General features: G+C 35.1%; 1 protein-coding gene across 3 annotated transcripts in view; it reads right to left on the bottom strand.

Annotated features, from left to right (window-relative positions):
* Positions 1-16,997, bottom strand: part of ASCC3 (activating signal cointegrator 1 complex subunit 3) — a 252,676-nt gene that overhangs the window by 199,116 nt on the left and 36,563 nt on the right. For all 3 annotated transcript variants that reach the window (XM_090135956.1, XM_031611074.2, XM_090135957.1), the window contains exons 5-8: positions 9,273-9,393; positions 6,582-6,789; positions 5,692-5,833; positions 4,999-5,124 (exon numbers count right to left, since the gene is read on the bottom strand). In XM_090135956.1, coding sequence (XP_089992082.1) covers positions 4,999-5,124; positions 5,692-5,833; positions 6,582-6,789; positions 9,273-9,393 — 597 coding nt within the window. The remainder of the gene's footprint in view (positions 1-4,998; positions 5,125-5,691; positions 5,834-6,581; positions 6,790-9,272; positions 9,394-16,997) is intronic.

Here is a 16,997-nt window from a genome sequence, read left to right as displayed (position 1 = left end):
CACCTGATGTACTCCTCTTCGTCAGGCTCTCCTCCCTGCTGCTCAACCAGACTGCACATCTCACCTCAGTGTTGTGGTGAGGCCTATCCACCTTTTGGATATTCTCTCTCTCATTACATTTGATTTATTAGCTTCAATTCTAATTATATTGTATTATAGTTTGTTATCTTGCATTCCGATACAATATTCAGTAAATTAGTTTGTTTCTCCTCAGATCGTTGCTGCTGTTTTTAATTACTTTGGGGTCCCCTGTTTCCCTTTTCCAGAGGCGCAGATCTGTGGATCCCTCCTCCCCGCTAGTCATGGAACCAGGCCAAACCAGCTCGTAAACTACCGACACATCTTCAAAAATCAACTAATAATTAATAGGAAATATGCATATAGAATCATAGAATCACCAAGCTTAGATAAAAGACCTCCTAGATCATCCAGTTCAACTGCCTACCTATCACCTAATTTCCCACTAAATGTCCCTCAGTACAACATTAAATGTTTCTTGAACACCTCCAGGGACGGTGACTCAACCACTTCCCTGGGCAGCCCATTCCAGTGTCTGACCACTCTCTCTTGGAGAATTATTATTTCCTAACGTCCAACTTGAATCTCCCCTGGTGCAACTTGAGGTCATTCCCTCTAGTCCTATTGCTAGTTACATGGAAGAAGAGGCTGACTACATTTCACCACAATCTCCCTCCAGGTAGTTATAGAGAGGAAACATAAACACACCATGTGTTGTATATGTGTTGCATATGTACATACAATAAATATATAAAATTTAAGTATTACTGCCTTTTTTTTTTTTTTTTTTCTCTCTCCAAAGTGCCTAGGATAATTTTGGACTGAGAATGAAAGCAGCATCATGGATTATGAGCGAGATGCCAGTCATGTCACACGCAGTGATGCTTCAGAATAGTTTCAGTTTCTCATTCTGTGTTGACAGGTTCTCTCAACGACAGTGTTAAAGGTATCTTTATGACAAGCCCAAAATCACAGCTCTCAAATGTTAAGAGTATGTCACAATCCTTACTACAATTTCAATTAAAAAAAAAACATAATTTGCTAATTACAGAACAACGTTCTAGAAAAAAAAAAAAAACCTCTTTAATTTCAGGAGACATATATATTGAAAGAACCACTGTATGCTGAAATCAGACAAAATCATCCATCCATTAAATATGTCTTAATTACAAATTTATTCACTGATTATATATCTACTTCTTCTGTAATGTTTCATTTTAGTGATAGTTTCTCCAACTTTGGATTACGAGCAAGTACTGAGACCAGAATTCCATTGTACAGCATGTGTGCCATGGCAACAGATCTCCTTGATGATGAAGTAATTATTTATTTCTAATAAGAAACAGGATTTTCCTATGCAAAAGTTAATTTTATGCAATACAGATCACAAACTACTAATTTGCTATCGCACATTTAACCCTTTAGAAGACTCACTCATGATTGTCGTTGCACATTTAACACTCACTCATGAAAGTGAAGACACCCCAATTTCAAAAGTAATACCTCCTATTTTATTATGTTGGCCCATGACATCAGAGATGGAATTGGTGGTATGGCAGTAGAGGCTTGCCAATATTCTATTACATGTTGTTGCTATGTGACAGATGGCAGCAGAGGGGCAGTCTGAAAAAATGGCATCTGATATGGAAGTGCATATGAAGCAAAGGTGTGAAACTGAATTCCTTCACGCGAAAAAAAGCTGCACTTATTGACATTCATCGATGCTTGATGAACATTTATGGAGACCAGAGAGTGGATTTGAGCACAGTGAGGTGATGGGTGGTGTGTTTCAGTCACCTTCACTGGTGCAGATTTCTACAAGCATAGCTAACAGTAGTGACTGTTGAAAAATACTGTTTTGTAGCTGAGAATTTGCTCTATCAAGTAGTTTTATTGTGTTATTAACAGCTCTTTTAAACATTGTAAAAATAAAAAAATAAAAATCTTTAAGTCAGGAATAACATTTGTGGAACTTGAAGGCTTTCTTTAGAGCAATTTCCTAGTATGCTTTCATTGGATAAATGACAAAATTTCAATAATATTAGAAATATTTTTTAAACTAATCAGTCCAACAGTCAATTGCTATTTGGATAATATGCAAATGAAATATACACTGAGATCAACTGTAGAATGAATGTTCAAATACTCAAGATGTGAAAAATGTAATTTATGCAAAGCATCTACACTTTGATTCAGTGGGTCTGTTTGTACAATTCAAAAAGCAAGAAAACATTACAGGAGAAAAAGGGAATATTGATTTTGTAATAATTCCTTCATATAATGTAGAGGGGAAAAAAATCTTATGTGTTAGTAGAAGGAAATGGCTATGGCATGAAACAAAGAAATAAATCCTGAAACCCACTTTAGGTAAAAACCTGAAATCATTTTTCACCAAAAGCAATTTGTTAGGTAAAATCTGTTTTCACAGTCTTGAAGAAGAACTTTTCCTGACCTGAGTTTATGACTTCAGAAGTACATTTATTTGGCAAAAAGTCTGGTGCAAAACCACCTTTATAGTAAGTACAAAACTATATTTCAGTAGTAGTCAAGCTGCATGTCAAGCAGCCAAAATCTCATACATTTAAGCTTGCACTTGCTCTGTTTTTTCACATTCTTGTTACTGAAACAACCTAGCTAATGTGCCCCTTTTGTAAGTAACAGTACAGTAATTCTTCAGACCAAACAGATGTGACCAACTAGCTAGTTACAAGCCACTTGTGTTTTCACCACAGTACAAGCACAGCTCTCCAAATACCAGTAAATGCCAATAATAATAATAATAATCTACAAGTTGAGTTGGAGATGGGATTTGCTGCCTTGGAGTAAAGCAAGTACACTTTCCTTCTCTGTGCAACTCCTCCTGTGGGATGCAGGCACCTCACTTCCACTGACAACACAAGAGATGCTCCTGAGCAGCAGCACAGCATCTTCCACTCAACAGGCATAGGAAAGAAAGAAAATGAGATGACACCCATGGAATTAGACTGTGGCAGGAGGAGAGGCAGTACAAACCGAAGCACAGAGAGGTAGGGGTATTAAAACAGCTGCTAATGTCAGCAGTTTATGACAGATGGTACATTGTGCTTTTATAGATGATAAATCGTGAAAAGTTGGCCATCTCATCTCACATTTGCAATCAGTACATTATGAGATTAAGCATCAGCAAGAATTTAGATTTTGTCAGTTTCAATCTTGAGCTTCACCTTAGTATCTCTATGATAGCCAATCTAGCCATAAGGATTCAGATAATGCTTTACTGAACCTAAATATAATATTTTAATGAAAATATGTTATTTATTTATTCTGGAGCAGAGCTCAAAGTGTATTCTGATTACTGTGCCAAGCTACAAGTAAGAGCTTCCTACTGGGGCTTGCGCCCAGTCAAAATATAAATGAACTCCTTATCATGATCTCAGATCTATACTTAGAAACTTTGAAGATTAAATTTAAACAGAACATTTACCTGTGTAAATATTACATAGTCAAAGATTGCACCTTAACACCTGTGACAAAAACCATAATTGAAGAGAAATACACATATAGTATTTAAAATCACTCTTGTGCAAATGAAAATATATGGACTAAAAAGTAAAGCTCCTATGAGACTAAATTCTTGCATAAATAAACACTTCAAAGCTAGATTTAGTTCTTTTCAATCCTCTGGGAAAATAGATTCAATAAATGCAGTTCAGGTTTTTAACCTTAATTTCGTGCAATTACCACTTGAAATTTTCAAACCAAAAAGTAGGCTCCTTTATAATACCACTGTGCTGAGTGCTACAATCTGTGATTGTTAGGCCCGTGTTGGACTTGATGATCCTATTTTTTTTCTAGGCTACATGATTCCATAATTCCCCCCTCTAAAAAAGAATATGAACTAGCCGTTAAAAAAAAAACTTGCCATAAGTCAAATCTAAGAAGATGCATCACTCTGCTGAAATATGCCTATGTTTAAATACGTAAGTATCACACATTCAAAATTCTTTGCTGCTGACAACTTGTTAGATATCTAGTAAGTAGGAGTCACAGATATAAAGATTGTTTCTATTTCAGAATTTCACTTTAAAACTGAAAAGTATACCTCTTGATGATACAAAGCCTAAAAGGTTGTGAAAGATTTATAAAATCTGCATAATTTATGCATTCCATAACACTATATATGTATATATATCTACACATCAGTAAACTACTTCTTTTAGATGTTTATTCTTCCATCAGTTCTATGTTTTTCTGGCAAGTTACTGTGTCTCGAAATATTGGTACTTCAAGCAAAACTTTACAGGTAATATTTAGACCTGTGCTAAGGGAGAGACATTTCATTGCAAAAAGCTGTCATGTTGAAGATGGTCATATAAAATGTCACATTCTACAACTGCAGTGGCTCAGCTTATCTATCTGGTTAAGCTGTCAATCACTTTACAACATGACAGTAGGCACTGTCACCCAAGCACAAAATAATAGATTCCGATTTTAAAATTAAACTGTCCTCTGTTTTCAAAGAGTTAAATTAGTGTAAAACAATCCTTACTAAAACCTCAATAAAGTGCTCTGGGTAACTGCAGTAGATATATATTCTCATTTCCTGTTTTCCTACAGGGAAAAGCATTTTTTCAAGCTTTTCCACTGAAGAACTAAGAAACAAAGATTTCTTCACATGCACATATGGCTTGCTCTTGGTGTCCCTACATTCCATTATTCAACTGATTTGATACATACAATGAAAAGCAAGCAAGTACATGTGATAGAATACTGCTGGTTCTAGACTGTGAATACTAAACCATGTTTATTGCTATTTTTCTTATTATTTTTTTTTTAAATTAATAAACTAAACAACATCCACCACCAAATATTCTCAAAATTAGTGACAGAATTAAATTTTGCACATTACAAAGCCACACTATTAAGTGGTAATATTTTCTCCTAAAATTTTTCAATAGCAAAGTAAAAATTAATTTAATATCTCTCAACTGCTTTACTCACCTCGTCTAAGTCTTTAATGTAAACAATTTTCTCTTCAATGCCAATAGGCATTGGTTCACTATGGGGGATCTTCACCTCTTCATACATTTTGTTGTTTTCTCTCTGAACTGATTCTGGTAAGAACACCTAAAACAGTAGTACAAGAAAATTAATTGAAAATATGAAAACAGGAAATTTAATTACTTATAGGCCACTTCAAACAATGTTTCATTACTTTCCTTCAAAAAAAGAAATCCCAAATAAAAGCAATTCTCTTTGATTCATTTTATAGATAGCATAGAACCTCCTAAATAGAAAATAATCAGTTTTACTTCTCAGAAAATGGTTTCAAAAGGATTTTAAAAAAAGAAAAATAAAAGATAACTCCACTTTATTACATTTCAAGAATAGAAATTTCATAAAGTCAATTCAATGGTTTACAAAAACTAGAAGGAGAAAAACAGTATTTTAATGACTTAAGTGACTCTAGAAATAAAAACATTCTGTACTATAAATATGAATGTATTTATTTCTTTTAGGGTCAAAATAAAAACAAAATATGTGAGTATTGAAAATACTACGTAAAGAAGCACAGCTTGATGCATAGGATCCCCATTAGTAGGGGAATCTCCCAGAGAACAAAGGGAAACTTGCTGCACTTTGCTCATGGGGATAGTTGTATTGCTGTAGAAGGGCCATGCATCAAACACGTACCTTTGCACCTCCAATGAATGCTGATGTTTTCATAGCTTCAGCTCGGGAATCATAAACATGTGGATAATGAATTCTTTCAAAGTCCACCTCTCTCTGTCTACCTAAGATAGGCATACTTCGAGCATTCAAAAGTGCTAGTTCCCTGTAAACATAAAATAGCAGCAATTCTGCTTATTGTAGGCAGCCATCACAAAAGCTGGGCATGGTACATTAAAGTCAGAGCAAGAGTTTGGGAAATGTAAGGATAAAAAGCATTGTATAAAATTATTAACAATGGAATTTTACTGTGTTATTCACTGGCATTAGTTAAACTATGTCCTTATAGCACACTTGTTAAATAAAAATCAGTACAATCACTGCAAGGCTAGCTCCCTCAACTAATGCAGCTTTGCACCTTTTTACATATAGCAACAAGTATTCATAGTTAAATTCCAGTACCACTATATTCTTCTCAATATGAAATGCAACACCTTATTTGCATCTTATTCTTACCCTCCCTTATTCTTCCCACTACCTGTATTGATAACATGGGAAACCGTACCCATTAATCTGGAGAAGGAAAAAAAAGATAGTTTTGATAGATTTAGTACAGAGTTCATAAATCTTAAGCAAGAAGTGTGCATACAGAAAGTAAGAAAGATAGCCTGCTCCTCCAATCTGCATCTCCAACCCACACAGATGAGACCAAAAAGATTCTCATTAAGCAGATCACTGCTCTCTTTTCCTGAAAATTAGGTTTTCATATTAAACAAATTCTACACTTGTAATAAAACGTGACTTGAAGTCAGAATCACCTCATCCACAAAGCAAACTAAAAGAAAATAAACATTTATGATCGGTTGAAATAGCAATTACAACAGAAGTATTTTTCAAAGTTTGGCATTTATTACCTTTGCATTCTCAGCTCTTTGGGATCAAAGCATATAAGTCCTTCACCAGATACTTCTCCATCTTCTCCAGCTTGTTTTTCTCTTCTGGCATTTCGTTTTTCTTCACGACGATACTGTTTCATTAACAGCTTTTCTTGTTCAGACTGAATTGTAACTTGACAGCCATAATTGGGTTTAGCATTTTCACCTATAAACTTCTTGCACTGCTCTGCAACATGAAAACAGGTGTGCATCTTCCTAAGTACCGGATTCCATCATTTTTGTTGCCCAGTTTTCTTCTGGCTTAGCCTTACTTAATTATGCAAAGTTGGTCTTAAGAATCTATAAGTAGTAACAGCTCATCACTTGAAGGCAGGACACTTTAAGTCACCATACAAGAAAAATTCTTAATCCCAAAGCAAGAGGGGAAATACTGCAAACTAGCAGCAAAAGGAGGGGCTACTTTTTTGGGACTTATGATCATCATAATTTCCATCAACACTGGAAAAGTCACTCATTTGTCACCTTATGTGCATATGCTGCTAAGTAAAAAGATTGTGCATGTAGACTAAACATAACTTTCTTTTCTTTTTTCTTTTTAAAGAAAAAAAAACAGCCTCTTCACCTAGCATTTACTGAGTATTTACTATATAATATGACTGCATTGAAAGCATACCAACAGCTTAATTTCCCTGAACAACTGAGAAAAGAAATCTTATTCTGTACAGCCACAAGGACTCCTTCCTTTTATGTGGAAAAGCAGCAGGATTAAACAGTTACAGAACACAACTAAACTGTTACAGTACACAATAAATTCAAGGAACTCAATAAAGCCCAATCACATCTGGTTTTCCAAACAATTTTATTGTTATTTACTCCAAAATTAAAACAAAGACACAATCAAGTCTTCCATATGCAACGCAATGGACAGATTTTTTTTTTTGTTTTTAACTCTATCAGTATTTTTAAACAACTGACTTCAAAATTCTGCAGATTATTAGCTTATAGAGGTTTGACTGAATATAGCATAGACAGTTATTCTGAATGTACTGCTGCAGTCTACCCCTGAAGTTGAAAATTGAATACTTCTTTTTATCAAATAAACTCACTTGAGTGACGTTTAAAGAACTTGTGCCACTTTTTTTTTCCCCAACCATAACAGTGAAAATTGTACTTCTCAAGCACGTATACTGAACAAAGTGCCTACAACTTGTTAGATATTGTTGAAAAAAAATCTAATAAACTGTCAGAATGCCCACAGCAATAGCATTAACTCTCTCTGTCTCGTATTTAAAGGGGATAACACTGGATTCAATTTTCTGCCTAAATTAATTCAGACATTCACACTAGGGCTACTTTATTTGTCTGGTAAGGACAACAATCACCTTTATAGCAGTGGAATTTTTATAATAATAGTCACGCTATAAACAATCAGTATATGCACACTTCCTTGCCTTATGCCTATTTTCTCAAGACACATAGAGCTCAAAGTTGACTTTTTCCAAATCCAAATGGCTCCCTTCCCCACACACAGTTTTCGGAAGCTGAAACTTCAGTGCCCATTAGGGATTACACTTCAATCAAATGAAAAGAAGAGAGCCCTACTGAAATAAACAAACTGAAGTTGGGACAGAGCATCTTCAGTCTCAGAGAAGATACTCAAACATTGACTTCTTTACTACAGTGAAAGAAAAGCTAGGCCATCAGCAGAAAAACCTCTTCTTTAAAGTGCAATACTGAAAATATTCTTCCTCTAAATTCTAACAGAAATGTCTACTGATGACATACTGAAGAATAAATTTACAAAGCTTCCAAAATAATTTTATTAAATAAAAAAGTACTTTCGTAAAAATTTACACACTGCAAAAAGTCTATAATAGTTCAGTTTCTGATGTATATTATTTTTTTCTTGTTATTATTTGAGAAGGCAAAAAAACTCCACCAAGAACAAAATCTTGTTATACACATAGTTTCTGCTTTGAAATCACTAGCAAATAAAACTTGTTTTTTTCTGATGAGTTTAGACAAATCATCAGTACAGCAGAAGGTGAACTTCCAAACACTTGCCTAAATAACATTATATTTAAGATAGACAAATTATGGTTTATTTGCATTTTGAAATTATTGTGAGGATACAAGAGTCCAGCAGTATCAGCTTTAGCTATCTTTTTTTCTAATTCCACGCATTGTGAACACAGCGGATTCATGATGCTACATCTCTGGAAGATTTATCTCAAGCCACAATCTATTCAGTCAGATTTACTTTTTGTCAGAACAGAAAATGGGAACACTTGTTTTTAAGCAGCCATTTGTAGAACATTTTAAAACTATTACTCTGCGTGGGCTGTTAATCTTATAAAAACAAAATCAGAGTATAAAACTTGAACTCCTTTATTCCTTTCATATATCCATCCTTTGGTTTAACTGTATTTTTTTCCAGAAGTGGTTGTTACTGTGCTTTTTCTCCCTAAGACATTCATGTGGTGATATCTCTGAGGTGGATAATACAGCAGATAAGGAATAACTGATTATCAACTTGCTGTTATGGTAGTGCACTGAAATAGATGCAACTGTCAATACAATTATTTAAAAATTATACATGCCTATACACACCTGAAATGTAAATATGCACCATGCACTCATTTACTCTGATATAAACACCCCACCATTACCAACGAGTTTTTTTTGAACAACAATTTTATTGTTGCTTACCTTGCAGAATCTGGAACTTGTTATCATTTTGACAAGTCAAAGATCTTTCCACAATCACAGATCTGTTCTGTAGGAGCTTCTCTATAAGTTCAAAACCCTCAGGGCCTAGCAGTTCAAATAACTACAAAGAAAGTCACAAGACATTGTCCAAATTAGCATAAAATTAAAAATAAAGCTGCAGAATTTCCTGTTACGGGATGTTAACAATGAGTTTAAAGACTTTCAACTCCAACTAATTCAACCCAAAAGGCATCATTGCTAGCAATCATCTAGTTTCTCTATAACAAAAAGAGAATAGTTTTCAGCTGAAAAGACTTAATCTGTTGATTTTCTGTACTAAAGAAAATATCACTTCTTTTTGAGATTCCTATATAAAATCTAACTCTTCTCAAGACTAAACTTTATGCAATTTTCTTACATTTACGATGTATTTTCATGTATCATTTTATGAAAGAGTAAAACTTTGGCATTGTAGGACTCAAATATTTCTGCTCCTATCCTGCAAAGAGGAGAGGGCTTGCTTACTATCCTGTATTTAATTTGCTAGGTCCTTAGAGAGTTTTGCTGTGGCCACCTCTGATTACTACCCTCTGGGAAATAGCGTTATGCTGCTTCTTATATATCTGCAAAATTTTGAACAGTGTCAAGAGCAGCAGATCTGTGATTCTTCATTTTAGACCCATCTGTACATCAAAAAACAAGTTGCCATTTAATAGTAAAGAGGAAAAAAAGCGTTACTCCTAATGCTGAAGGGTTTCATAGAAAAACAGCAGGTGTGCAAAACAGTACAGTGGTGTCAGTGTTTGCAAAGACCATGAAATTTATTAACTTGTGCATTTCTTTTATTAAAGTAACCACCTACTGAAAACTGAAGAAGCAGTCTGGAAAAAAAAATTATAAAAAGAATGCAATAAATTTGGCCAAATAGAAAATCCTACACTCGGATAAAAGTAACAGTACAAAAATACAGGACATTAAGCTGCCGGCTAGACATCAATTTTGTTGACAAGGATCTCAAACTATAATGGATTTCTTTTTATCCAGCCTTCTCTAACAATCATCATTAATTCTTGTCTTTTACATAGCTATTCTCTGTCACTTTACTGCAACATTTTAGCCAACTTCAGATAAAGATGTAAGAGGGCTTTGTTTATATATCAAAAAAGAAAGCAGCAAGCTAGAACTGGTAAATTTGAAGAGCAAGTATTTTGTAAGTATAAATGTGTATGGCAGAAGGAAAATTAATTTAAAACACAGCAAGAGTTTGAAAAATAGCTTCATGGTAGAAGGACTAAATACAAATTTTGCTACTGTTTTGCCAATTACAGAATATGATCAGGACAGGGAAATTCATCCAGATCTGAACTGAAATATTCAAGGAAGCACGCACAAGGTATGCATATTCAGACTTACCACTTTGACACTAAATAAATAAAAATCATAACAATAAAAAAAGTCAAGCAACACATTATTCCTAAAACACTGACTATAGACCTTCTGTAGAGGACTCCAAAACATCTCTATGACTGAAACAAACTAGAAAAGGATCCATCAGAAAATATGTTTTTTTTTAAAAAATTGGCATACTGGAGATAGTTTTAGTAGAGGAGAGCCTCCTTCCACTCCTGTTTTCCCATATACACTCAAAAACCATCCGTATCAAAGCTATTTGAACTGGTCAGAGTAGTAGAAAGGCACAAAGAAGCACTAAAGATATATGCCACATTTTACTTCAGGGCCAGAGGCAGATGCTACCGTAAGACAGCATTTCTCATTTCACTTAAGTTCTCTCCTTTTGGGCCCCTATCTCACTAGGGATAAAAAGACATATCCTAGTCTCTAGACAGCTCATCGGTCAAACAATCAAACTTGCGGTACTACACATGAGAATCTCTGCAATACGTATATAAAAATCACTTCATTTTGCCTTTGTGATTTGTGAACACAATGCAGTATTAATTTGCTACAGCAATTTGAGAACAGCCTATGTAATCTAGCAAGCCTTCTGCTGTTGAAAAAGGAGGGAGGCTTTGAGAACATTTTAAACAGATAAGTGAAAACTGATATCATTGTCCAAGACAGAGAGAAGAAGGGAAACAATATAGAAGACCAGCAACAATGACCTGTTCTAACTGACTGATAAATTGTCTCTCACACAGACACTGAGAGCTTGCCAGAGAACACAGGTAGGAAACAATCATAAAGTGCTAAACCAAGAGATAAGGGTAACACTTAGCAATTAAGTTACACATCTGTCACCATCTACCACTGATGGTAGAAATGGTAACAATGGGAGAAAGAAATGACAAAGTGCAGAAATAACTGAACTTGAGGACTAGTCTGCAAGGCCAACATTTTACTAATCACCAGATGTGTTTGTATGATAGGGAGTAAATCACTGCTTTCTAATTAAGGTATTAAGAACTGGCAAAGAATCTTGTTGTTTCAAAGTGCAGTTCTCTATCTTCTCATTTGCTTAGACTTTCAATAACATGTCAGAGTCCATTCAAAAGACTTTCTGCCATTTCAGAAAAACTTCTGACTTTTGCTGGAGTCTTTAAATCTTATTCCCAGTAATTAACTAAGGAAAAAACAATATGAACTTCTATGATAGTCATCATTAAAGATCTAAACAACAATTTAACCACAAGGTAACTCATGAAAATTGACTTATGAGCTGAAGAGGAAATAAACACTACTTCTTGGATCCAACTTCAATCAAGTGATGTAGAGTCTGGCATCTTCAGATAAAACACAAAATTTGCCTTCTTTTTTAATAGTCACACTACACAAGTAATCTTGATCAAAGTCTAACGAGTAAACATAGTTTTTTAAAAAACCACCACAGTCTATCTTACTCAAGAGGGAAAGAGGTGTAAAAGTTTGTGCAAAGTAACCTCACTATTACTATCAATCTTATACTTTATAGCAACAGATTGACTAAATCAAAGAGCAGAAAAGAGAAAACTAGGAGCTCTGTTGATTTAAAAGTATCTTGTATCTAGTAGGAGAAAAGAAGCATCACAGCAGAGACATGTTTAAGAAACAAACTGCCGTTTTGCTAGACCCCCACTTTTCTACAGTAGTTTTATTTTTTTTTTATCAAAAAATACCTTAAAAAAAAAAAGACTGGAATGGCTAAACCAGCTGCAAAACAAAACAAAAAAAATCACTATACCAATAGTACTTACTGAATGTTAACGCAATTCCCAAGTTAGCATGTTCAAATGGAGACACAATGCTAAATGACTGCTTATTATAGCTGCTTTGCAGTATTCATTCACAAAGTAAAAATGTATAACTTTTCACAGAAATGCAGTTTTCTAACATGGCATTCATTTCTCATTCTAAATTCATGACAGAATTTAGGATGCCTGCCCTGTAACTCCATGCAGTATTTACATAAATAATCAAACATTATAAGCAATGGTCAAAGAAAAACAGTTTTTTCTGTAAAACAAAATTTAAGAAAGCTGTGAATCCTTGAAGTGATGAAGAATCTCCCCCTGACAAAATGCACCGATTCTCTGGACAAATATCTAGTGAAAGCTGCACAGAAATTCCTAATACTCACTATAGAAAAGGAAAACTTCCCCATACATATGGGAAGGCATGCTCAATCCATCTCCCAGCCCAGCCTATCCTGTGGCTACCAGCTGCCCTGTGTCATCATGGCAGCAGCACTTTCTCACTGTGTAGCCCAGCTCAGCCCCAGGCACGCACCCATCACGCAGCAACAACCAAACATCTGTGTCATTGGCACTGTCAGGGCTGAAATCTTGAACATCTGAACAATGCTAAGTCAATATATGACAAAAGTTTATGGATTTCGATACATTGGCTAAACAGTGCTGTGAACAGTGACAAACAGGCAGCCTTGTCTTCCACTTCGATAAAAGAATTAGAAAATAGGTTTCAAGATTAAAAAAAAAGATTTTTTTCTATATTTGTAACTTCATTTTTCAGACAACATAAATACAATATCTGCAAAAGAGAAAGTTGGAAAACAGATGTCATTGCTTTTTAGCAGTACGCATCTTTGTGAACAACTCTCCTCAACGATAAAGCACAGAAAGAGTGAAATTTCTAAAAAAAAAAACTCTGATGAGCACTCTGAGAACTCACTAAGAATTGCAATCACTGCCATCAAACCAGATACTGATGTATTAGTTTCACCAAAACAAAGTCCGATTATGTTTTTGTTGCTTTTCTTTTTATGTTGTAATATAAAAATTAGAAAAATAAGCTTTGTTATTTATATTCATTAACTACATTATAATATTTTACACAGGATCTAAGATACTTCCTCTTCATTCAGGGCAGCTCAGGCAAGCCAAATGGTTGGACAACCATGCCTTATGCTTCAAAAGAAGCTGTGTAATCTCCAAGAAAAACATCGCTACCAATACACTTTCCTTTCTGCACTGCATTAACACATTTATTCACAACATTTTTATATCTTTTTGCAGTTACATTAGTTAATTCTTGATACATTCTATTTTTACAGGAAAAACACAAAAAACTTTGAACTTTCTATTCATTCCATTTGTAGTACTGAAATAAAGGATCATAACTCTTGTCCTCCAGGCTCCTCCACATTCACTAATCCATGTTTTTAGTGTTTGGTCCTCTCAACACACAAAATAACAGCAATTTGTGTTTGATCTTTGCATAGTGAACATTCTCATATATGAACTGAGCACTTTTTCTATTGTGGGGTCTCCAGCACAAATAAACTCAGATTCCATGCTCCTAAATTGAAATCAAATATTTCTGCTTAGATATAAACTGCTAGCTACTAGGTGTTCAGCCATCACAGAGAGCAGGAGACAAGTAACAGAGATCTAAACAGGCAGAGAGCTGAAAACTTTAAAAATAAGCCTTTTCATAACTCACTGGTTTCCAGTCAGCCTAATTTTAAGAAAATACCCCTTTTAATTGCTAAAATATAATGCAAAATGATTGCAACTATGAAGTTATCCTCAACTTCCTCCCTCTTCCAAAAATGATGCTTCATTCTGATACAATAATACTTACTCCATTCTAATTCAGAAGCAAAGAATCACAGAATTGTAGGAGCTGGAAGGGACCTCTAGAGACAATCTAGTCCAGCCCCCTGCCAAAACAGGCTCCCTACAGGAGGTCGCATAAGTAGGTTTCCAGGCAGGTCTTGAATGTCTCCACAGAAGCAGACCCCACCACCTCTCTGGGAAGCCTGTTCCAGTGCTCCAGCACCCTACTGTGAAGAAGTTCACACATATTTGTGTGGAACTTCCTATGCTTCAGTTTGTGGCCATTTCCCCTTGTCCCATCCCCATGCACTGCTGAAAAGAGTCTGGCCTTGCCCCTTTGCCTCCTGCACCTTAGATATTTATAGACATTGATTACTTCAAAAATTATACAATCAGTAGCAAAAAGAAAGACAGCAAATGGACAGGCTACTGTGACTGGAGCCTGGTTTAACACTGGCTTGGGACCTGACAGTTTCTTCTCTTTCTTTCTTAGAGAGGCTTGCCATCTCAGCTTTCCAGCTCCTTAATGTTAGGAGCTGCTCTCAAACTGCAGAGGGTAAGCATTTAGGGGCTTTATTAGCTTTTTTGAGGGCTGAGAAACATGAATTCATTGAATTGTGATCCATTCATTGTTCTGTCACAGTTAACTGTTATTTCCTTATGTTCTGCCTAAAACATATTCACATCCAGAAATACAGGAGCAAGATAAGTGTTTACAATGAATTTTAATATAAAAAAAAAAAAAAAGCCACAAAGACTCTCCCATAGAACAGGCTCATTTGATTCTTGCTGTTAAAATCATTCACAGTACTGACTTACATTTCATCATGAAAGAACGAAATAATTAGTTACAGACATCAACTGAAAATTATGAATATTCCTGCTGCTTTCCTTTCAAGAGAGATTACTGTTAGGAAAGGGATTTTAGACACAGTATTTGATTCTACAATGAGAGTGGAGAATAAAAAAAAAACCAAAAAACTATGATCCACTCCTTGCAATTTATATAGTTTAAGAAGCTAATTATTATGTTTTGTTCCAAATGAAACACTCTCCATTAATCAAAGCCAGGAGTTATAGCAGGGTCATATCCAATCTAATAGCCCACAGGATAAAATTTGTAGCATCCAAATGCCAACTAGAAATAATAAATCTTAGAAGGACAGTAAAGCTGGGGACTATTTTGATGACAGCATAATGGCATCTTTTAATGAAGAACTTACTAACGTACCAGCAAGTTCTCTTAGGTATTTTCAACCCTTTCCTAGTCTCATAATTATTTCTAATAAATTCACTTCCTCTGCTTATTGCAATTGCTCGTCCCAACAAGGGGACAAAAAAGAAATCTATGCTGGAAGTCAAGAGAGAGTGAGTTTGAAGACCAGACATGTTTCTGGCATTTTAAACCCATAACCTGAATACTGTTAATAATTTAGTATGACTGCAGAAAATAAGATTAAATACTGAGTAACATTGCAAGCTATTTAAAAAAAAATTAAAAAAGGTTGGGTGCAGGTCTGAGATCACAGATACTCAGAACATAAGCCGTTCAGCTCAGCATAGTAGGAAAGAGAGATCTATATAATCTTGTTTGGAAAACTTCGTATGGCTCTGAGAGGAAGCAGCACAAAGCGGTATAACTCTGTAGTCCATGTACTTGCTACCATATCACATTACATACATTATTATACATTATTCTGGTATGAAATATCAATATCCCAGATCCTGAGAGGAGGCAAAGGAATTTAGCAGATATTCTCAGCTACATTTTTATTAAGTTATTATGAGGCAAACTAGACAGCAGCCAGCAGTTGGAGAGGCTGCGTCAGTCAGCACTTTCTTGAATACCAGCCAAACTATTACATCCCTTGAAGCAGTAACACATTGTGCCCAAAAGGCAACCCTGAACGTCTTCAATAAAAGTACCAGATGACTTCAGCTACTATTCAGTGACCATGAATACACAGATGATGTGATATATGGTCACTCTCATTCGTTTGAATGATTTTTTAAATTTCATTTTATGTGCACAGTCTTAATATCTGGAAGAAAGTGTGATAAGTAATCAATCCAGGAACCAGAAGACAAGATGTGTCACAGTGCATTAGAATGGCGAGGCATGGTCCCCATGCTAATATTTTTTTCCGAGTATACGCTAGTTATATAGAAAAGGCAAGGAGACACAGACAGCAGATCTGCAGAAAGCAGTCTATCCACCAGAGCACCTAATAAACAAGAAGCTGAATCCCAATGATACATACCAAGGAAATTATTTTTGGGTCAGGCTCAGCCATAAAAAGTCCATCCGTAATGTTGAACTTAGTTCAATATTGCTACAAGATTTTAACTATTGTAATATTAAAACTAATATTCACATCACAATTTTACAAGCTACAATTTAGAAGAGGTCTTAAAATAATCATCTCCCTACACTGACATCAAATATGAGGTAGAGAACTGCGAACTTTGTGTGTACATGAAATTATCTCCCACTCAAGGGCATCTTCTTGATTTCTGTCCTTCTGTGAGGTGGGTAGGAATTCAAAGAGTCCCAGAAAATATTTTCTTTTTCAACTGCAAACAACAGGCCAGAAGAATCCTGTTGCCCTGCTTGAATCTGCATACTATGTGGGTCTGCGCCAAGAAATGAAACAGAATACCAACCAGGGCTTATCTATACATCTCCATACACATATACACATAATTTTTTCAG

This window comes from Phasianus colchicus, chromosome 2 (assembly GCF_987193195.1).
Source record: "Phasianus colchicus chromosome 2, bPhaCol1.hap1.1, whole genome shotgun sequence".
Lineage (NCBI taxonomy): Eukaryota > Metazoa > Chordata > Aves > Galliformes > Phasianidae > Phasianus > Phasianus colchicus.
This window is presented reverse-complemented; position numbering and strand designations above follow the sequence as displayed.